The following is a 23,707-nucleotide window of genomic DNA, read 5'->3' on the forward strand; positions in this document are numbered from 1 at the left end:
GGCACCTGTACCATCCTGGGTACTGGAGCCTGCACCCTGGAAGAGTTGCCCCGGGACCTCGAGTGTTCCTGATTGGTCTTACGCGGCCTCTTTAGTGCCGACGACAGCGAAGAACTCCTGCGCCTCTTTGGAGAGGCCCCTGCAGAACAGGAGGCAGCAGCAGTCTGCGAGCTGGAGGGTGATCTGTGACCCGAGGCAGGCCTAGGTATTGAGTCAGGCCTCATGGCCTGTTCAAGCAGGGGCTGCTTAAGGCGAAGGTCCCATGCCATCTGGGTCCTGGGCTTGAAGGATCTGCAGATCGCACAGCGCTCCTTAAGGTGGGCTACGCCGAAGCAGAGCAAACGCCATGCGTAGGAGTCACTGATAGGAACTGCCACTCCACATGAAGGGCAGTGCTTGACCCCTGGTGGGGGCATCACCATGGAGTGCCACCACTACCTATACACGGTAACTGTTAAGTTTCAGAGTGGAGACGTGTTAGTCTGTATCAGCAAAAAGAACGAGGAGTATTTGTGGCACCTTAGAGACTAACAAATTTATTTGGGCATAAGCTTTTGTGGGCTAAAACCCACTTCATTGGATGCATGCAGTGGAAAATACAGTAGGAAGATATATATACACAGAGAACATGAAAAAATGGGTGTAGCCATACCAACTCTCTAACGAGACTAATCAATTAAGGTGGGCTATTATCAGCAGGAGAAAAAAGTGATAAACAGGGTGGTCCATTTCCAACAGTTGACAAGAAGGTGTGAGTAACAGTAGGGGAAAAATTAGCATGGGGAAATAGTTTTTACTTTGTGTAATGACCCATCCACTCCCAGTCTTTATTCAAGCCTAATTTAATGGTGTCCAGTTTGCAAATTAATTCCAGTTCTGCAGTTTCTTGTTGGAGTCTGTTTTTGAAGTTTTTTTGTTGGAGAATTGTGACTTTTAGGTCCAGATGATGAAGATGTCGTCAGTGTAGTGCAAGTAGAGTAGGGGCGTTAGGGGACGAGAGCTGAGGAAGTATTGTTCTAAGTCAGCCATAAAAATGTTGGCATACTGTTGCCATTATCTGGACCCATGGAAAAGAAGCCCTTGAGGAAATCCACCATGATTTCAACAATTTCTATCCCACCATCAACCTCAGCCTGGACCAGTCCACACAAGAGATCCACTTCCTGGACACTACAGTGCTAATAAGCAATCGTCACATAAACACCACCCTATACCGGAAACCTACTGACCACTATACTTACCTACATGCCTCCAGCTTCCATCCAGACCACATCACATGATCCATTGTCTACAGCCAAGCTCTAAGATACAACCGCATTTGCTCCAATCCCTCAGACAGAGACAAACACCTACAAGATCTCTATCAAGCGTTCTTACGACTACAATACCCACCTGGTGAAGTGAAGAAACAGATTGACAGAGCCAAAAGAATACCCAGAAGTCACCTAGTCCAGGACAGGCCCAACAAAGAAAGTAACAGAATGCCATTAGCCGTCACCTTCAGCCCCCAACTAAAACCTCTCCAGCGCATCATCAAGGATCTACAACCTATCCTGAAGGATGATCCCTCACTCTCACAGATCTTGGAAGACAGGCCAGTCCTCACTTACAGAAAGCCCCCCAACCTAAAGCAAATACTCACGAGCAACCACATACCACTCAACAAAAACACTAACACAGGAACCTATTCTTGCAACAAAGCCCATTGCCAATTCTGTCTACATATCTATTTAAGGGACACCATCATAGGACCTAATCACATCAGCCACACCATCAGGGGCTCGTTCACCTGCACATCTACCAATGTGATATATGCCATCATGTGCCAGCAATGCCCCTCTGCCATGTACATTGGCCAAACTGGACAGTCTCTACGTAAAAGAATAAATGGACACAAATCAGACGTCAAGAATTATACCATTCAAAAACCAGTCAGAGAACACTTCAACCCCCCTGGTCACTCAATTACAGACCTGAAAGTTGCAATTCTCCAACAAAAAAACTTCAAAAACAGACTCCAACAAGAAACTGCAGAACTGGAATTAATTTGCAAACTGGACACCAGTAAATTAGGCTTGAATAAAGACTGGGAGTGGATGGGTCATTACACAAAGTAAAAACTATTTCCCCATGCTAATTTCCCCCCTACTGTTACTCACACCTTCTTGCAGCACCTGTACCAGAGCCCCCAGGTTCAGGGAGATGGCTCCTGAACACTGATGCATGAGCAGGCATGGTGTGGTGCATCCCATATATACCAGAGAACCCTGATGCTGAAAAGTACTTTGGGAGTCATGGGCAATAACCAACTGAATGTGAGCTCCCAGTGTATTGCTGATGCTAAGAGGATGAATGCAAACATTGGATGCATATGCAGCGGACTAGCCAATAGGAGTAGTATCCCCTCTGGATATTGCATTAGTGAGACCGTTTCAGGAATTCTGTGTCAATGCAAAAAGGGTGTTGAAAAATTGGAAAGGGTTCAGAAAAGAGCAAAGAGAATGATTCAGAATCTGGAAAACCTGCCTTACAGCAAGAGATTTAAGAAGCTCAATCTATTTAGGTTATCAAAGGGAAAGTTAAGAGGTGATTTGATCCCAGTCTCTGGGTACCTAGGCGAGGAAGATTTCTGACAGCAGATGGCTTTTGAATCTAATAGCAAAAGGGATAACAAAATCCAGTGGCGGGAAGCTGGAGCTAGACCATTCTGATAAGCAGCAAGGCACATATTTTAACACAATTAACCATTGGAACAACTTCCTGTGGGTGTGGTGGATCGTCCTCTCTTGAAGTCTGTAAATAAGATGGTGGTGCTTTGGCCCAGAATAGTGTGATGTGTCTAGTGCCGTGTGCAGCGTAGAGTGATTGTCTTCCGCTTCTTGCTCCATACCCAGCCGCCAGGTAGCTTTGGCACAAGGAATGCAGAGGACAGTACGTAAGTCCTTCTTGCTGGTATGTGGCCTCTCCATGGTCAAGACTCTTGCAGTGCGTCCTCATGGCACCAGTTGGAAACTGACTGCACCTTGTGGTTTCAGGCTGAATGTGAGGGATCTTGGAGAAGCATGGGTCCCAGAGATGCAGAGTGCAAGGCCACTGGCATGTGGCTAGGCCCTGGTGCTCACCTACCATGCCTAGCTATGGGCAAATAGTCCCAACCATGGATTAAATGGGGAAGGTGGCTGTAGTAGGAAGAGAGTCTGAGACATAAGCCCTTGTATTAGAGGCCTGATATGAGGCAGGACCTGCTCACTGAATCTGGGAAGAACAGGGCTGGTATTGCAGAAATACACATTAACATTCCCCAAGGATAACAGGAACACACTGACCCCCCTAAAGGATAAGGTCAGGATGACAGTACGTAATAGAGATGTTTTGATCGAACCAACATGTACAAGGTGATAGGTGATAACTAGCCACTTCAGGGGGCAGTAACTAACTATGTCAGAAGCAGTACGTAACTCGTTAGTATCAGGCTATAAAGATGTATCTCAGAAGGAGTGTCTTTGGCCAGCCGAGGGGGGAATGGAAGGTCTCGCCATTCACTGAGCTGCGTCCATTGTCACAGGCATACATGTCTTAGTCTCCTCGTAGAGTCTGCCAGGTGCTATTACCGTGCTTCGTCGACAATAAACCTGGCCTGGTGCCTTCATACCTTAACGGATCTTGTGGTCATTGGGCGGTTCGCTTGCTGTCTGCTGTGCCGGCTGTCTGCGCAGAGCTGGGGCAGCACACAGGAAAAACACACGCACGCAGCCAAACATCTAACACTGGTGACCCATGACCACTAATCTGGTAAGTAAGTGAGCTGTCCTCTGTAGGAATTGTGATCTAATGTGACAGAAAACCAGGAGCTAGGGAACCTCCTTATCCCCTCCCTGCAAATTCCCACAAAATTCCATCATCAGACAGCCCCATTCTGCATGCTGAGCAGAACCAGCATCTCAATAGACCCCTCAGTTCTGCCAGTGACATGCTAGGCTTTAGCACCAGGAAACATCCAAGATTGGCTTACTGGCTCGGAGGCCATGTATGTACTTGATTGGCTGCATGCAGCACATAAAGCACGGTTATCTGACATGACTTCGACCGCTAAGAGAGGTGCTTATCACAGTTTTCAGCAATCTGTCCCATCTAAACTGCATACATGGAAGATGATTGGTGGAAGCACACATCAGAAAACAGCCAGCAGGCTGCAGACTAGAAAGACCTTAAATGTTTTTACCAAAATGGGTTTTGGTTCCATGTCTCGTAGTAGCGTTCGCATCCATAGCCCAGAGGGCAGGATGGTCCATACAGACAGGAAAGCTATCAGCGATCGCTGGGCTGAACACTTTAACGGTCTCCTCAATCCTCCATCTGCAATTTCGGAAGCGGCTATTAATGGTATACCACAGTTCCCCGTACATGAAGGATTCGCCGGACTGCCAAGTAGTATCGAGACAGCAGCTGCTATCAGACAGTTGTCACAAGGAAAGCACCTGGCTTAGATGCAATACCCCCAGAAGTCTGTACGCTTGGTGGGTACTGTCAAACTGTCCTGAAGTGGCTCAAGAGCGGGAGTACCAACCACGGGACAGACTGTTAAGAACCAGGGCTCAAAGCCCGCATTGGCTGTGAGTTCTGTACTTAGATTTCACCAACCAATTTATCAAGTGTGAACTCCTCAGGTGCTACAACAGTCTTACCTTACTATAGTCCCTTTGGGTACTCCAATCTGTCCTGCCACCTCGGTGAGCCTGTCTTTGTGATAGGTGGTCCCTTACACCCAGCCCCAAAGGATCAGTCACTCACGCCAGGTTAGTTGCACTTTAGATCTCACAGCAAAGACAACTTGTAGCCAATCCTATAATAAACTATGTACAGATTTATTATATAGGAAAAGGAAGCGAGGGTTATTTACAAGGTTAAAGCAGGTAAACATGCATAGACACAAATGAGTTCCAAGGTTAAGTTTCAAACAGTAATGGAAGCTTCTACAATAAGCAAGCCCTATATGTCCTTTAGGGTACCCCAGGCTAAGCACTGGGGATCATTTGCTCATGCCTAGTAATTCTTGCCCTCCACAGTCCAAGCAACAAGAAGGAACTGTATCTCATTGCTAAGGGTTTTTGTTCCCTTCCCCCTTGTGCTCGGAACGGCAAACTCAGCTGATGGGAGGAATTCACTGGCATGGCTCATCTTTGCAGCAGGGGGAGCAAACAACAAAGTGTTTTGTCCTCTTTAATGTTCCACAATAGTTTGCCTGAGGTTGATGGGCCTCCCTTGTTGGCCAGGATGTGCAACACGTTCTGTTGGAGATCAGCACTTTACGCTAGTTAAGGTCTCCCTCCCGTCTGGTGATTTATGCAGTTACAAAGGCTTACAGTGCAAACCCTTAAATGTTACCTTATCATATGGGATACAGATGACAGAAGTGAGACTAACGCAGGCAGCAGTTTACAAGCATTCCATAAAATGTACACACTGAACACATTCTTATCATTCCAATACCTATTTTAACAATACTAACACACGGGTGAGCCAGACTGGTCCCAGCTAGGGATTGGTCAGTGAGGCACAGGAATCTGGGCATGACCTGCTACCTGGTACGCCAGCGTCACAGTTATAATACATAACGTGAATGCTCACGTGGCTCTTCAGTGTCATCTGGGAGCAGGTGACCATGCCTCAAGACTTAGACTCATAGAATCATAGAATCTCAGGGTTGGAAGGGACCTCAGGAGGTATCTAGTCCAACCCCCTGCTCAAAGCAGGACCAATCCCAACTAAATCATCCCAACCAGGGCTTTGTCAAGCCTGACTTTAAAAACCTCCAAGAAAGGAGATTCCACCACCTCCCTAGGTAATGCATTCCAGTGCTTTACCACCCTCCTAGTGAAATAGTGTTTCCTAATATCCAACCTAAACCTCCCTCACTGCAACTTGAGACCATTGCTCCTTGTTCTGTCATCTGCCACCACTGAGAACAGCCAAGCTCCATCCTCTTTGGAACCCCCTGTCAGGTAGTTGAAAGCAGCTATCAAATCCCCCCTCGTTCTTCTCTTCTGCAGACTAAACAATCCCAGTTCCCTCAGCCTCTCCTCATAAATCATGTGCTCCAGCCCCCTAATCATTTTTGTTGCCCTCCGCTGGACTCTTTCCAATTTTTCCACATCCTTCTTGTAGTGTGGGTCCCAAAACTGGACACAGTACTCCAGATGAGGCCTCACCAATGTCGAATAAAGAGGAACGATCATGTTCCTCGATCTGCTGGCAATGCCCCTACTTATACAGCCCAAAATGCCGTTAACCTTCTTGGCAACAAGAGCACACCGACCCCTGGGGCACTCCTCTTGAAACCAGCTGCCAACTAGACATGGAGCCATTGATCACTACCTGTTGAACCCGACGATCTAGCCAGCTTTCTATCCATCTTACAGTCCATTCATCCAGCCCATACTTCTTTAACTTGCTGGCAAGAATACTGTGGGAGACCATATCAAAAGCTTTGCTAAAGTCAAGGAATAACACATCCACTGCTTTCCCCTCATCCACAGAGCCAGTTATCTCCTCATAGAAGGCAATTAGGTTAGTCAGGCACGACTTCCCCTTGGTTAATCCATGCTGACTGTTCCTGATCACTTTCCTCTCCTCTAAGTGTTTCATAATTGATTCCTTGCGGACCTGCTCCATGATTTTTCCAGGGACTGAGGTGAGGCTGACTGGCCTGTAGTTCCCCGGATCCTCCTCCTTCCCTTTTTTAAAGATGGGCACTACATTAGCCTTTTTCCAGTCATCCGGGACATCCCCCGATCGCCATGGGTTTTCAAAGATGATGGCTAATGGCTCTGCAATCACTTCAAGGATGCCGCTATATGTATAGTTATACTTTAGTTATATATCCTAGAATCATAGAAGATTAGGGTTGGAAGAGACCTCAGGAGATCATCTAGTCCAACCCCCTGCTCAAAGCAGGACCAATCCCCAACTAAATCATCCCAGCCAGGGCTTTGTCAAGCCTGACCTTAAAAACCTCCAAGGAAGGAGATTCCACCACCTCCCTAGGTAACCCGTTCCAGTGCTTCACCACCCTCCTAGTGAAATAGTGTTTCCTAATATCCAACCTAAACCTCCCCCACTGCAACTTGAGACCATTGCTCCTTGTTCTGTCATCTGCCACCACTGAGAACAGCCGAGCTCCATCCTCTTTGGAACCCGCCTTCAGGTAGTTGAAGGCTGCTATCAAATCCCCCCTCGCTCTTCTCTTCTGCAGACCTAATAAGCCCAGTTCCCTCAACCTCTCCTCGTAAGTCATGTGCACCTTGATCTGCTCGCAGTGCTCCTACTAATGCATCCCAATATGCCGTTAGCCTTCTTGGAAACAAGGGCACACTGTTGACTCATATCCAGCTTCTTGTCCATTGTAATTCCCAGGTCCTTTTCTGCAGAACTGCCACTTAGCCAGTCGGTCCCCCGCCTGTAACAGTGAATGGGATTCTTTTGTCCTAAGTGCAGGACTCTGCACTTGTCCTTGTTGAACCTCATCAGATTTCTTTTGGCCAAATCCTCCAGTTTGTCTAGGTAACTCTGGACCTTATCCCTACCTTCCAGCGTATCTACCTCTCCCCCAGCTTAGTGTCATCCGCAAACTTGCTGAGGGTGCAATCCATCCCGTCGTCCAGATCATTAATGAAAATGTTGAACAAAACCGACTCCGGGGCACTCCACTTGATACCGGCTGCCAACTAGACATCGAGCCGTTGATCACTACCAGTTGAGCCTGATGATCTAGCCAGCTTTCTATCCACGTTACAGTCCATTCATCCAATCCATACTTCTTTAACTTGCTGGCAAGACTACTGTGGGAGACCATATCAAAGGCTTTACTAAAGTCATGGTATATCACATCCACCGCTTTCCCCATATCCACAGAGCCAGTTATCTCCTCATAGAAGGCAATCAGGTTGGTCATATGCAAAGATGACTGAGCAGTCTGCTACAGCCATCTTGGTATCTCGCTTCTTCCCATTGCTGGGGAGATTTTGGCATGTCTTGCTCAACAGACTCTCCATCATCACTGATAACATCGGTTGTGGCTTTCGTATGGGATGTGGAACAGCGGATATGAGTTTTGCTGCTCACCAAATACAGGAAAAGTGCTGGGCACAAAACAGTGATCTCTATATGGTGTTTGTAGACCTGACGAAGGCCTTCAGCGCTGTTAGTTCATGGGTCTTCAGCAGATCTTCTATAAAGTTGGTTGCCCGCACAGATTCATCACCATGGTGCACTTGGGCTGTGCTGGCATGCTGGCTAGAGTGCTGGAAAATTGTGCTTTATGGGAGCCTTTCTTTGTCGCGAGCGGCATTAAGCGGCTCTGTCTGCTTGACTGGGTATTTACATGCAGTTGTGCACAGATGGCATCTCCGATCTCCAGCATCCCCGTGCTCACACTAAAGTGATCGACTTGCTCATCAGGTAGTTCCTCTTCACCGATGACTGTACATACGTATCAGAGGAGTAGCTGTGTTAGTCTGGATCTGTAAAAAACAACAGAGGGTCCTGTGGCACCTTATAGACTAACAGACGTATCGGAGCATAAGCTTTCCTGGGTGAATACCCACTTCGTCGCATGCATGTGTTGGAAATTTCCAAGAATTCCAAGAATTCTTGCCTGCATATTTATACCTGCTTCTGGAAATTTCTACCACATGCGTCTGACGAAGTGGGCATTCACCCACGAAAGCTCACGCTCCAATATGTCTGTTAGTCTATAAGGTGCCACAGGACTCTTTGTCGCTTTGTACATACGTAGCACATACCATCGTAGACATGCAGCATCTTATCTAGCACTTTTCTAGATCAGCAAAGCAATTCGGACTCTGTGTTAGCCTCAAGAAGACCGAATCGCTTTGCCAGGAAAATGGAGTCTGCCCCTGAAATCACAGCTGAGGGCACTCTGCTTAATGCGGTACAGAAATGTTGCTATCTTGGCAGTGCTTTACCTAATAATGCCGTGATGAATGGTGAAATCCCGCAGTGCGTTTCAAAAGCCAGGGCCGCTTAGGGTTGACTTTGTCGCCACCTGTGGAATGTGAGAGGCCTTTGCCTTCACCCCAAGCTCCCTGTATCTCGTCTAAGGACTCTTCTCTACGGTCGTGAGACATGCACGCTCGATAGCAGGCACTTGAAGCAACTAGCGCGTTTTCACATGCGCGGTCTGCGTCTCATCTCTGACGTCAGGTGGTTGCACAGGACACCAGCCATCCAAGTCCTGGACCGGTGCTGCATACTAGCTTTGAATCGCTCATCTTACAGGAGCAGCTCTGCTGGGCTGTTCACCTCGTACGTAGGGGTGATAAGCGACTCCCCAAAGCAGTGTTTTCTGGACAGTTGAAAATGGGAGCACGTACGCTGGGAGACCCATGGAAACGATATAAGGATACTCTCAAAGCTCACCTAAAAGCTGGCACGGCTTGGGAAGCGGCTGCTGTGAACACGTCAGGGTGGCGGCAGGCCTCATGGGCTGCGGTTAAAGCCACTGAGAACAGCAGAACAGGAAAAGCCAAAGAGGCACGTGAGCGAAGTAAGCAGCTATGGCAAAACCAGGTGGCCGCATCTGCCCAGCATGCGGACACATCTGCGGATCCCTTAACGGCTTCTGACGCACTGAAGCCAACCAACTTCTACATCGACCTCGATGGGAGACTCCAGCAATGGGAGGTTCTCTGGCCTGTGTTCTGCAGGGTGTCAGATTAGACGATCCGAATGGTCCCTTCTGGCCATGCCATCTGAATCGGCGTGCGCCTAGTCACTCTCCTCCAGGGCACAGCTGGGTGTGGGCATGAGAATGGCAGTCGGGCTATGTGCTCCTTGTTTCAGAACTTCCTCAGGACAGCTCGTGGGGCCAGGAGAACCACCTCGGCTCTGGGGCGAGACCCCTGCTCTGAGAGCAGGCAGTGGAGGGGGGAGACACAGAGAGGGTGCCCCCAGAGGAAGCAGGCTTCAGGGGAAGCTCGTCCATTAGCGTGTGCTTCCCAGACTGCAGCAATAGTGGGAAAGCCCTTCTCCCTGCAGCCACCCCTAGCGCTTGGGGTCACTGCCTCCGGCAGGAAAGGCCCCCAAATTACATCCACTCCAGAGCCAGGCACAGTGTCCCTGTCCCCCCCCCCCCCCCAGGGGGACCCAGCTGGAACACACAGGGCCTGTGGTGCTGGGGCATGGAGGAACCGCTCTTGACTTGCTGGTAGAGTGTGTATGGGGCATCGGTTGCACTGTGAGGGGGAGGCCTCCGGGGCTGGAGGGTGGGGGGCTGCAGGTCGGGGTTGCAGACGAGCACAGTCCTGGCTGGTTGGCACCCCTGCTCTTGGAGCTCCGCAGTGGTTCTCTCCGTATCGGGCTCTGAGCTACCCAGGCAGCTGTGGGCAGCCCTGTATTGTTCAGGTGGGACAGGAATGTGGCCGGGGCTTGTGCCTGAGATGTCAGGAGACTGGGAGCTGTCTGTCTGAGGCATAGCTGGCTCTCGGGAGCTGTCTGTCTGCCAGCTCGCATCCCCTCCCCAACCCTGGCCTCTCCCTATTCCAGTGCCCCCCCCTCCCCGCCTTTTCCTTCCACATCTCCCCCCTCTGCTGGCCTCTTCCTGCCTTGGCTGGGGCTGCAATCTCAGAGGCTCTAGTGAAATGCATCCCTGCCACTGGGAGCTGGTTTGTTTTCCTCTCCTGGGGTGACCCTCAGGCACATGGCTGGCTGCAGTCCCTGAGTGGCCTGTCACTGCCCATGGCACACAGCCACCGAGGAGGAGCTAGAGAACGACTCTCATCCCACCCTGCGCTGCCCCTTGCTGGGGCTACGTGATGGGGCCGATCCTGGCCTCAGCTGGGCCGTGGGCAATGGAGCCAGCCAGGCCTGCTGGGAAGGACCAGCAGGTCTGTATAGCAGCCCATGCAGCACACCCCCAGCCCAGCCCCTGTGCCCCTGGCTGGCAGGCTCTGCAGAGAGGCTGAGGGGCCAGCGTGGTTCCGGGAAGCTGGCCCTGCCGCAGCCCGTGGGCAGAGCGGCTCGCACCCTGTGTGCCTGGATTGGCAGCGGGGCCGGGGCCTCCCCCAGGGAACATGAGCCGCTGCTCTGGGAATGTGACACAAGTTCCTCTCCTTGGGACATGTTCACATTCCTCCACCCACGCCAAGTGCCAGCGTCTCATCAACTCGCTGGGGCTGGGACACGGGGCTGCCTGCGCCAGCGCTCCAGGCCCTGGGGGGGAGGAGACGAAGCTGCACCCACTGCCATTGCAGGGGACGGGGGGTGACGGAGCTTTGAGAGTGGGAGGATCCCCAGGGAAGGGGTCATTCCTGGCCGTTTCTCTGAGCAGCCACCTGGGCTCTGTGCTGGGCTCCCCACTGCTGAGTACCAGGAATCCCTTACAGCTCTGCAGAGTCGGGAACACGTATCATTGTGCCAGCACTCGGTGCGGAGAGGTGGGGTCAGGCCTCCTTGGCCTATCTGTCCTCTCCCCTCCTTCACTGCAGTGTCATTAGCTGTGCTGGCCGGAGGAGGGTCTCCAAGTGTGTGGCGTTAACCCCCCTGTCCCTGTGTGTAGATCCCCGGGTCCCCCCGCCGAGCTGGGTGGGGCTGTGTAGGTGCGTTGTGCGCCCGCATGCATGGGCACAGACACGCCTCCCCTCGGCTGGCCTTGTCCATTTGTATTGTTTTCTAAATGGTGCCCGGCCCCCGGAGCAGGCTGTCCCCTCCCGGCACCAGGAGAGCCTCCCGCTGTCTCCTCCCTAGCAAGGCCTGGGGCTCAGCAAGCCAAACCCCAGAGAGCGCTGAACCCTCCCTTTGAACCCATCCACCTCAGACCTGGGTACCTGCCTTGGAGCTGCTTCCTGTCACGTCAGTCCTCCGCTCCGCCCTCGCTGGCTGCAGCCAGCCCACCAAGGGCTGGGAACTAGTCAGATTCCAGCCCCATGGGCCGGTCGGCTTGGGTACTGCAGGAAGTGGGGCTGGTGGCTCAGACGGAGGCACGGTGCCCCCAGGGCAGCGCTAGGAGACACGGGGCTGCTTTGGTGCCAGCTTTTAGCTGAGCTGGCAACCTGGGCAACCTGAGCCGATATCCAAAGGGTGGAAATCTCTTCCCCCTGTGCCAGGACCCGTCCTGACCTAACACGCCCGGTCGTGTGGCTGTGTGCTGCTTTCCACCCCCTGTCCGTAGCCCGGGCCGCGCTTTGGGATGACAGGCCATGGTGAAACGTAAAATATGCTGGAGTTGAGGGAGCAGCTGTCTGGCCCCTGCTGTGACATGCTGCGCTGACTCTGCACTCTCTCTTCGCCTAGCAGAGGGAAGAGGAGCTGGAGGAGAACCGGAGCAAGGACGAGAAGCAGGAACCAGGGACAGCCACGAGGAAAGCGGGGCGGCCTGGCAGGAAGCGCAAACACGCCCTGGTGAGTCTGAGAATGCGAGGCGGCTCGGAGTCCTGCCAGCGGGGCTCTGTCTGGGCTGACAGTGCTGGCGAGAGGGGCGGTGGGCTGCGGGCACTGAACCGGAGCAGAGAGCCTGGCTCGTTGGCACGGCTTGTGGCAGAGTGGGAGTGCGGCTCCTGTATGTCTTGGGCTCGTGGCACGTCACGTGGTGCTTTGCACTCCACGGGCTGCAGCAGCTCAAGGACAGGGCTTGCTTGGATGCTGTGAAGAGTGAGAAGGGGAACCCTGGAACCCATGGCCTACAGGAAGGAACGTCCCACTTGTATGGGATTCTGTCACCGTCTGGTTTGGAGGGAGTGAGGCAGGAGAGCCATGCAGGAGCAGAGACGCTGCGGGAAGGAGCTGGGGGAGAGGCTAAGGTAGGAGCACCTGACCCGGTTTGACATTGCAGCTCACAGTTTCCGTGGAGAGGTGGCATCTCCGGAGACTCCATTTCCCAGCATTCAGTGGGTCCGTGCTGCTTGGCTGGGACCTAAGCTGCACCTCCCCTGAACGGATGGAAGTGCCTGTGACTTGCTCTGTTCTGGGCTGGTCCTTTGGGCTCCTAGCAATTTGCCAGCGTGGTTCTCGCTCAGGGAAAGTCAGAGGGGCCGAGTAGATGGGGTGCTGTGTAACTGCACCAGAGCGGTGCCCCAGCTGGGTCCCTGCCATGCCTGGGGCTGTGCTAGTGCCGGGAGACTTGCGGATCCCTCTGGGAAGGCGCAGTGATGGGGACGAGCTGGACGGCGACACTAACAGCCAGCGGGCAAGAAGTGCTGAACGGAAGTGCAGGTGCAGGGTTCACCCCATCGCACCCAGCGATACCTGGCCTTAGCGCCTTACCCCTCTGTAGCATGGGGGCGGGTCAGTCCCTTTCCTGCTCCATCACAGAGGTGGAAACTGAGGAACAGAGCCGTTCTGACTTGCCCAAGGCCAGGAGGCGAACCAGTGGCAGGCCAGAGACTAGCACTGGGCACCTCGGTTCCTGGCTGTCGAGCCCGGCCAGTGCAGGATGCTCTCTTGCTCCCTCGGTCAGTGCTTTGCCTTCCCCTGCCTCCCCAACAAAGAGACGTGACCCCTCCGCCTGTGCTTTGGAGCGTACAGGCTGTCAGCCCGCTGTGGGGCCCAGGCGGTACCCAGGACACTCTGATGGTCTCTAGGGTTGGCTAGAGCAGCTGCAATAACAAGGCATGTTGGACTTCTCAATTTACATAGCAGCTGTGGGGTCCCTCCCCGAGAAACCTTCCTGTTGTGCTGCTGATGCCAGTGTCCCACGCTCCCCATTCAGGGTGCCTGTCCCAGAGCTCCCCGTTCCCGCCCTTCCCCCACTTCCATTGAAAAACCCTCCCCAAGCCAGAGCCTCCATTTAGAAGGTTGCTGGAAGCAGAAACTTCTTCCCAGCAGCCCCTTCCTGTGGCCAATGTGCGGCAGGGGTCCCAGCCGTGCCCTCTGTTGGGGAGCTCATTGCATGCTCCCGGGGGGCTCATGCAGGGTGATGTACAGCTCTGCTTTTCGGGAGCCCGCCAGGCCAGTCACCAACCCCACCCACCCCAATACCACAACCACCCTGGCTGGGGGGATGGTTTTCAGACACTGCTTGAACCTTGTGCAGAGGTTACAAATGCAAACACAAGGCACAAGACACTGCCCCCTTGGTGGCTAGTGCCACCTTCCCCCCTCCCCTCCCCCCTCCCTGGAACGGGCCTGGGAGCACATCTCCCTTGGAAAGCTGGACCTGATGCAGCCCGTGCCACGCTCCAGCAGCTTCGTGCTGTGCTCTGCAGGTCAAAGATTTGGGCTGTGTCACACCAGGGCGGACAGGCGAGTTCCTCGCAGATAGTGCCCTGCCACCGCTCCCCCCCCCGCCCCCAAGAAACCAGGAGGCTGCTGGCTTAGCAGCCCTTGTGTCACCTGGGCGGAGAAGCAGCTGGAGTGGGTCTGAGAGCTGCATCCTCCACAGGGCCTGGGAGGCCAGGTGGCTCCGAAGTGCTGACCTGGGTCGGAGCTGGGCTGCAGCAGGGACACTTCCCCTGGCTGGCTCCGGGAGCTTTCACACCAGCCCATCTGCCCAGCATCTAATGCTGGCCAGCTCCTGGTCCTTTGGGAGCAGCTGCTGACACTTGGGTGATAATTACCCTGCGGGGGGCCATGCTGCTGGGAGGAGACGCCCCCTAAAAAACATCTGGTATGTGCCCTGAGCCAAATGCTGCCGCATGCTTCACTTCTCCGGCTGGGGAGGGGTTGGCATGTGCCGGTTGTGGGGGTGTTGTCAACTTCCTGCTCCTCCTGCCCATAGACCAGCTGTGCAGCTGTCCCTCTGCCCCTTCCCGAGATCAAGTGCTCTGCCCTGTCCTTGGGAATGCCGCCCTGGAGTTCAGACCTTCCCTTAGTCTAACAGGGGCTGGCCCCATCTCTGCTGGGACAGGGCTTCAGACTCGGCCCTGGTAACCCAGTGTGTCTCTGCTTGGCACGTTGAGTATGTGAGCCGCTGCCCAAGGAACAGGGAGCAGAAAGACGTCAGCGCCCTGCTCAGAGAGAGCGTTTTGGGGGGGACTCTCGGGTGCAGCTTGGAATGGTGCTAGTTACTGTGTCCTGGGGATCTCCAGCCAGGTGTGAGAGCCGGCTGTGTATCTGGGGTACCTGGGGGGGTTCAGTGCCCTCAGCCCCATAGAGGTCTCTGCCCCGAGGAACTCTGGGCACAGAGGCTGGAGCAGAGCAAAGGGAGATCGATTTATACATGTGCACTTGCAATCTCCGCAGCCACTGCCCTGGTTAAAGCGCGGCTCTCCCAGAGCGATTGGGAGCTGAGTTCTATAGATCCCACAGCTGGCGGCGGGGGGATGGTCTAGTCTGATCTGTAGCATAGCACAGGCCAGAGGCCTGCCCCACAGTGAACCCTAGAGCCCAGCTTTGAGAAAAGCAGCCGGTCTGGATTGGAACGCTGCCAGGGCCGGAGAATCCACTGTGTCCCTTGGGAAGTGGGCCCAGTGGTGAATTCCTGTCCCCGTTAAACATTCGTGCCTTAGTTGTTTAGATTCAACTTCCGGCTGTTGGATCACGTTAGACCTTTCGGGGCTCGATCGAAGAGCCAAGTATTAAACATTTGTTCCCCAGGCAGGTACTCAGCCCGATCAAGTCACCCCTTAACCTGCTCTTTGCGAAGCTAAACACTTGGAGCTCTTGGAGTCTGTCACTACAAGGCAGCTTTTCTAATTCTTTAATCGTCCCCATGGCTCTTCGCTGACCTCTCTCCAGTTTATCAACATCTTGCTTGACCTGTGGCACCAAATGTGGACAAAGGATTCCAGCAGTGGTCACACCAGTGCCAAATCCAGAGGTCAAATAACCTCTCGACTCCTACTCGAGATTCCCATTTATACCTCCCACGATTGCATTAGCTCTTTTGGCCAACAGGCTGTTGGCACAAGAAGATGTAGCGCAAGGCAGCATGGGCTGGGTGACATGTCAGCAGCTGGGTCCAGATTGCATGAGCAGACGTAAGGGCTATGGGCTAGGTGGCCTGAGGTTCGGGGTTGAACTGGAAGAAGAAAGGTAGTGGTTCTCTTCCAAGCTCCATTCACATGGAGCGCCGCTCGCAACAGATTGTGCAATGTTCCTTGGTGGTGCAGGGGCCTGGAACTTGACTCCTTTTTGACTGCAGAAAAAAGTAAGTGAGGTTATCTTCCAAGCCCCCCCACTCATGGTGCCAAAATGAACCATCATTAAAGCGGATGGGCAGAGCCTTGGTCCTGCTAGCGATGGCAGGGGGCTGGACTCAATGACCTTTCAGGGTCCCTTCCAGTTCTATGAGCTAGGTAGATCTCCATATATTATATTATTATAATCTGTTTGGGTACGATCCTCTCCTTATATCTGACGAGCAGTGACCTAGTTAACATTTAACGCAGCTGCTGCTGCTGTAACACCCAGGAACGTGAATGGGGGGTTCACTCCTCTGCCGCCTACGGACTTGACAGGTGTCACTGCCTCACTTATGCTCACAACACGTTTTCAAGGTTTCATTGCAGCCGTAACAGCTAGAGACTTCCCTTTTGTTAATGAAAGCCGAGATTTTGGAGGACAAATAGCAATTTGGGAATGATGCTGGCACACCATCCCGCCACGTACCATGGCTATCCAAGCTGGAGAGAGGCAGGCGTGAATGGCACAGGCTGGGTAGTGCTGAGGGCTTGCTGCTTCTGCATTTGGGACTGGAGGGTGCAAAGCCGTCCCTTGAGCACAGAGAGGTCAGGTGCCCGGCAGAGCTGAGAGTGCAAGAGGAACAGTAGCAGAGCTGCCTGGAGGGATCTATACCGCATGGCAAGGTGCTAGCAAAGCTCCCTGGAGAGGCTGTTGACTACAGACTGATCGCCATAGAGTGGAGCCGTGTCATGGAGCAGTCTGTGGCTGGCTGAGAGATCGAAATCAGTAGGGATAAAGGGTCAGCTCTCAGAGCGGGTAACCCAAATCTCTGTCCTAGGACTAGGATTGTGAATGTAGGGCACATCTACACTTAAAGTGCTACAGTGGTGCATCGTAGACACTACCTACGTGCACGGGAGGGCTTCTCCCATCGCCGTAGACAATCCATCTCACCGAGAGGCGGTTGCTAGGTCAACGGGAGAATTCTTCTGTTGACTTAGTGCTTTCTACCCTGGGAGCTAGGTCGGCTTTGCTCCGTCTCTCCGAGGGTGGATTTTCTGATGTAATTTCTTGTGCAGACCAGGCCTCGGACACTTCACTGGGTTCCTTCCGGGAAAGACCCGGGCATTGCTGTGGACAGTTTAGTATGCATTGGTGGTCAAACCAGCAAGCAGGCTGCATAAAGATCAGGAGGGAGAATAATATTCCAATGCCCTCATTTGACTGACTACCGGTATAGAGGAGGTGGATGGGGTGCTGCCATTCACCCTTTCCCACATACAACAATGAGGGGAAAATTGAAAGGAGGCAGAATTAGCAATGATAAAGGGAATGTATTCACAGTGTATCATTAACCTGTGGAACTCACTGCCACAGGCTATTAATGAGCCAAGAGCTTAGTAAGATTCCCATAAGGATTGGACATATATATGGATAATGAGAATAACCAGTTACATTAGGCCCAGATGTACAAGGCACATGAGGCCTCTTGTTTGAGGGCCTGAACCAACCACAGGGAGTGGGGGGTTTAGCAAGAAACTTCCCTCATGGGCAGGGTATCTGCTACTTGTCTGTAATTGCTCCTTCCCCTGTGACGGGAGGTGAGTGTGTCTGTGGGTTTAATGAAGGGTGAGTGGAAGCAGAGTGCTGATGGCATCATGCACGTGGGGGTGAACTGACTCAAGGAGTTGCAGAGGGGCTGGTCTTTCTGTGGAGTAGGGTAGCATCGGGAGCTCCTGGTCAATGCACTGCAAAGACAGAGTGCTATGCGAGTGTGTTTTGCGGGTGTTGCTGGGCGTCTCTAGCGCTCTGGTTGTGTGGATGTTTACAATAACTCAGTATTCCTTTTGCTTTTCACAAGTTGGAGTTTTGCTCAACCTGGTGTTCTTGAAGGGTAACATTAGCTCTGGGTTAACAACACTGTTTGCCATTTAATTTCCTGGGGTTTTTTTAACAGCAAAAGAAATGTTGGTAGGAGTCTGGTCATTTAGGCAGTTGTAGTCATGTAGGTGTGCAGTCCAGACACTGCTCCTGCCAGATAAATGATGCTAGATAATGTCTGGCTCTTATATAGTGCTTTTCATCTGTAGGTCTCTAGGAGGGAAACGTCATTATCTCCATTGTACAGATAGGGAAACTGAGGCACAGAGTGATTAAAGTGACTTGGCCAAAGTCATTCCACTGGCAGAGCTGGGAATAGAGCCCAGGTTTCCTGAGTCCCAGTCCACTATTCTCTCTAATAGACCATGCGGTTGTTATGTGATTCCTAAGTACTTCCCAAAATATACTTTGTTACAGTGGAACGGGAATAATGGTTGTGCTTTGAAATGTTTGCCATGTATAGTGGCTATTAGGGCTGGTGAAAGAAAGCCATTATATCGTGTCCCAAACACTTGACACTTTTACTAAAAGGTGGTTACAGGAACGTAAAGCCTGCGAGAGAAGACTGGTGTCTCTCTCCTCCCCTTAGAATCTGTGAACTTTATTAAATGCTGTTTTTTCCCAGGAGGCTGTATTTTGGGAACCCCTTGGTCCGAAGACCCCACATTAGGGTCACTAACCGTACTCTCTGCCCCCATGAGAGACAGCAGATTTTAAGGTAACCCAAGTAACAGTGCGGATTTTAGAACTCTTCGAAGAGTTGAGCTTTAACAGAAAAGTGGTTTCTTCCTTAACTATTGTAGGCTGACAGTCCCCTCTCCTGCTGAAAGGGGGACCATTTAGGGAGGGTGGAGGGAAGGGGCTCTACACATCCCTCTGCAGCATAGAGGAGTCAGAGAGGTGAGAGGTGTCCCAATCACCTCAATTAAATGTTCTCATTCAGCTGGGAATACCCAGGGAGATGAATACAGCCTGAAACGATAGCTCTGGGATGTGTGAGCCACTCCATTCGGTCTGCAGGTGTTTCCATTTCCACTCCCCGGTGCTGGAAAGCCTGTAGTATGCATCAGGCACACCTATTCCCAGTGTCAGCAGTGTTGCCTTGGTGCATGTTCCCAGGAGGCCTGTTCCCAGCTTCACACCTGGGGGGCAGGGCTTCCACCGATCCTGGCGCGCACAGGATCATAGCAACATGGGGCTGGAAGGGACCTCAAGAGGTTGTCTCGTCTTGCCCCCTGCGCTGAGCAGGACCAAGTGAACTTAGACTAGCCAGGAGAGGGGTTTGTCCAACCTGTTCTTATAAACCTCCAGTGATGCGATTCCACAACCCCCCTTGGAAGCGGGTCCCCAAAGCTTAACTGCCCTTAGAGTCAGGGCACGTCTTCACTACCTGCCGAATCGGCGGGTAGCAATCGATCTATTGGGGATCGACTTATCGCATCTAGTGAAGACGCGATAAAATCGATCCCCGATGGCTCTTCCGTCGACTCTGGAAATCCACCGCGGCAAGAGGTGGAAGCGGAGTTGATGGCGGCGCGGCACCGATCGACTCGCTGCCGTCCTCACAGCCAGGTCAGTCGACCTAAAATACACCACTAGCTGACTACGCTAGTCACGTGGCTGAAGTGGCGTATCTTAGGTCGACCCCCCGTAGTGTAGATCTGGCCTGAGACAGTTCTTCCTAGTTGCTAACCTCAATCTCCCTGCTGCAGATTTAGCCCATTTCTTCTTGTCCTACCTGCAGGGAACATGGAGAGCAACGAATCACCATCCCCTTTAGAGCAGCCCTGGACAGATTTGAAGGTTATCAGGTTAATACTTCTGGCCTACAAACCCTGTAGGCTCCTCTGTCTTCCTCCTGTTTTCACTTTTCCTCCTCCAAAGGGCTAGTGGGTGCTGTGGACTCTCTGGGGGTGACCGTTCAGCGAGCAAGATCCCTGTGCTAGGATCAGAGGCAGGGTTTCATTCCCAAGGCTGGGTTAAAAAAAAAAGTTGCAAAAATGTCACCCTTTAGCAAAGCTGTTTTTTTTGGTGGTCAGCATCTGGAGAACCCTGTGGTCACGTGACCCCAATTTGGCTCACTCACTGTACCCACATTCCCAGGAGGCCCCCCACATTTCAGATGTTAGAGCACTGAGAAGAGTTGCGCTATACGTAAAAAGGTGTAGTGGTGTCACTGTTGGCTAGAGATGGGATTTTATAACAATGCAGGCCAGGTTTGGGCTACACAGTCGTATCAACGCATCTCGCGCCTATGCTGCTGTCAGGAGGGGTGATTACGGCACCTGCGGCAACCTACGCTGACTTCCCTACAAATCGCGGTGCAGCCACAGTGTCTTGGGTGACCGCCTGAGGACAGGCCTGCCCAAGCCCCTGGGTTACGTACTTGGGTGGCTAACCGGCGCTGCCGCGGCTTCACCGCTCCACTTAGCGAGCTGTCCCAGTAAAAGCTAGCTCAGGTATCCCTCTCCACTGCTGTGTAGACATACCCTTCGTGTGCATCCACACTCGCCTTGCAGTCCTGCTGGTAAAACCCCAGCTGTCCGTCAGTGGCCGAAAACCACCTCCCCGACTGGCATCAATCCTCCCCTGGCTCTGTTCCACCAGTGGGCCGCCTGGGCAGATGCTGTGGTATCTGTACCAGTAAAAGCAGTCCTCCATCAACAGGCCCACAGCCACAGCCACTGCTCTGGTCAATTTTTGAACTCTGCTGCTTGGGGATCGCAGCCTGCCCCTTCTCCCCCCCTTAAAATTCCCAGTGTGATTTTGGAATGCCTCTCTTCCTGCTGGCCCACCTCTGCGACCAACCCCACGGGGCTGGCTCCACGGAAAGCTACGTGCCGCTGCCTGGGCCAGGAATGAAGTCCTGATTTCCTCGGCCTGTGGGGAGCAGTAGCTGCAGAAATAAATGTCTCTTCAGACGCTGCAGAGGGCGTGCAGCAGCTGGGGTATGACAGGGCCGAGCCGCAGTGCCCAGCCCAGGGGAAGGACCTGCAGCAGTTGTACCATAACACAAGGGAGACCAACAGAAACTTATGCCAGTAAGAGTCCTAGTATGGACCCGCTTGAACCGGTACCAGGCACTCGGTACTGGTATAGCGTATGAACCAGAATAAGCTATGCTGGTATATACTGCTATAACTGCATCTACACTAGGGAGCTTTGCCACTTTAACTATACTGGTAGTTAAAGCAGCAAACCCATTAGGTTAAGGCCTTACTGGCTAGCTTTCCTGGTTCCCCGTGTACATTGTGCTCTGGGATCCCCTTCCTCACTGTGCTGAAGCCATGTAGCTGGTGGCCACTAGGTCCAAGCCTCCACATTCTTCTCAATCATTCCCTCCCTACAGTAAGATACGGAGCTGGGGCGGGGCTCCCTACTTTCTGGATTCTAATGCCTACAGGCAGTAACCTAATTTGAGCATCTCTGTTTGCCATCAGCTAGGCAGGTGATTAAATCCCTCAGGAGTGCAGGATTCTGCTCTTGGGAGCAGGTCTTGCTCTTCTCCTGCCTGACAGCCTGTAAGAGATGCCCATTGTTTTCAATTCCATGGACCTTCACTCCCACCCTCCTCGTTGTCAGATTGCGGCCCCCAGCACTGCAGGTGTTTCTGGCCTACGTCTTCCCACCCATCCACCTCTGCTCTCTGTCCATCTCAGAAGCTTGTCCCCCTCCAGCGCTGAAGAACCAGCCCACTGATTATTTGTGTTGCAGTGCTGGACGGGGTGCAGGGCCGTTGTACTAACAGCTGTGCAGTGTACACACAGTGAAGGACAGTCTCTGTTACAGTCTGACACAGACCAGGTGAATGAGGCAGACAAGTGGGTGGGGAGGAGAGAGGACGAGGGAACAGCACCGACGGGGTGTTTTAGCACAGGCTAGCTGCATGCACAAGTTGTAGATGTGTCAAACCAGGTGCTGGCAGCAATCAGTGAGTCACAGCAGTATTCTCTCGGCCTCCTGGCAAGGTGGGCGTAGGGAGGGACTGGAAGGAGGGTCAGGTGGTGCTCTTGGGAGTTTTGACCAGGGTGTTTTCCCACGTGGAGGGATGGCAGGGTGAACATTGGAGAAGCAGGTGACTGTGGCTGGCGTCCCTGGCAGAGTGGGGGTGGAGCGTGACGGGCTCTGAAGGCGAGGACGTGTAGTGTGTGTTTGAGGTGGTGGAGACGGGGAGGTCAGTGGACGGACACAAAGGACACCTGGTGCGGTCCCAGGGCCAGCAAGATCTTGCTAGCAGCGTTCGGAAGGAGGCTGAGTGAGGCAAGGTGGCAGCAGACAAAGAGCGAAGTCAAGACACACAAGGTGATCAGGGCTTGGACAAGAGCTGTTAAATCACTGGCTTTGGAACCGCAGGTGCGTGAGTTTCAGTGCCGGCGTAGCCGTCTCTGCTTTCCGTGAGCCTCTTGCCCTCCAGTGCCCACTGCAAGGAAAGGCTGGGGTCTGCTTCTGTTTGCCCCTGCTGTAAATGCCACCTCACCAGCTCTGCCGGGTCAGAACTGCCCACCTGGGGACCTGCGTGACCAGCGCCGGGAGCTGAGTCTTGGAGGGCTTGGCCTGTGCCCACACCTGGCACTGGGGCTATAGCTTCTGTACCTGGTGCTCCTGCTAAGCGCAAGCTGACAGTGAGCGGAGAGGCTGCCCTGCTGACAGTGCAGTGCATTGTCTTCCTGTGTACACAGTCTCCAGGCTGCCAAACGTGACCGAGCTGGCAAGCCTCGCAGCCCCGTCAGCCGCTCGGGCACTGCCAGGAGAATGTCTCCATGCTTGTTTTCAAGGGGAAAGCCCCGGCCTAGTGTGGGTTACTATAAATAGCCCACACAGCTGGAGAGCCCTGCCGCGCTGGCTCCTCCAGGGGAGGCCAGAGGCTGTGGCCAAACCCGTCTTCCTGGGGAATGGAGCTGGCTGCTGGAACCCCAAGTGGAGAGAAGCCAGAGGGCTTGTGGTGCAGACACTCCATGTGCATCTTGGTGGCTGCTGTTAACTGTTTGAGGGCTAGTGGGGAGCGGCCAGCCTCTCCCTGAGTCCTAGCTGGTCGGGATGATTTGCTGTCAGTCCATCTACTCTGGGAGCTCACCCAAGGCAGCTTCACAGTGCACTTGGCCATGGGAGTGGGAGTCCTTCCTGACCTCCTCATAGTCATAGAGTCAAAGGCCAGAAGGGACCATCCAGTCTGACCTGCTGTCTAGCACAGGCCACCAACCCACCCGGTTCCCCCTGTGTTCAGACCAATGCCTGGGATTAGACTAAAGCATTTCAACCCTCAGGAGCCTGAACTGGTGTGTGTCACTGGCCGATGGTAGCACTGCCCGAGACTCCGGCAGCAGCCGGGAATTGATGGGGTGGGGGGGCGGCCCAGATGATCCCTGTAGGTAACCCACGCCCCATGCTGCAAACCTTCTTCCCTCCCCCGCACCCCCCGGTCCCTGTAAATCTGACCTGGGGAAAATTCCTTCCCCACGCTCAATATGGTGATCAGTATAAGAACGGCCACACTGGGTCAGCCCAAAGGTCCATCTAGCCCAGTGTCCTATCTTCCAACAGTGGCCAATGCCAGGTGCCCCAGAGGGAGTGAATCTAACAGGTAATGATCAAGTGATCTCTCTCCTGCCATCCATCTCCACCCTCTGACAAACAGAGGCTAGGGTCACATTCCTTACCCATCCTGGCTAATAGCCATTGATGGACCTGTCCTCCATGAACTTACCTAGTTATTATTTGAACCCTGTTATAGTCTTGGTCTTCACAACAT

At 53.1% G+C, this 23,707-nt stretch overlaps 1 protein-coding gene across 7 annotated transcripts in view; it reads left to right on the forward strand.

The window, feature by feature from the left end:
* DNMT3A (DNA methyltransferase 3 alpha) overlaps positions 1-23,707 on the forward strand; it is a 198,245-nt gene that overhangs the window by 27,138 nt on the left and 147,400 nt on the right. For 6 of the 7 annotated variants that reach the window (XM_065587344.1, XM_065587346.1, XM_065587347.1 and 3 more), the window contains exon 3: positions 12,310-12,417. In XM_065587344.1, the coding sequence (XP_065443416.1) occupies positions 12,310-12,417 (108 nt within the window). The remainder of the gene's footprint in view (positions 1-12,309; positions 12,418-23,707) is intronic. The other variant, XM_065587345.1, reaches the window with a different exon arrangement.

Source organism: Chrysemys picta, chromosome 3 (assembly GCF_011386835.1).
Source record: "Chrysemys picta bellii isolate R12L10 chromosome 3, ASM1138683v2, whole genome shotgun sequence".
Classification (NCBI taxonomy): Eukaryota; Metazoa; Chordata; order Testudines; family Emydidae; genus Chrysemys; species Chrysemys picta.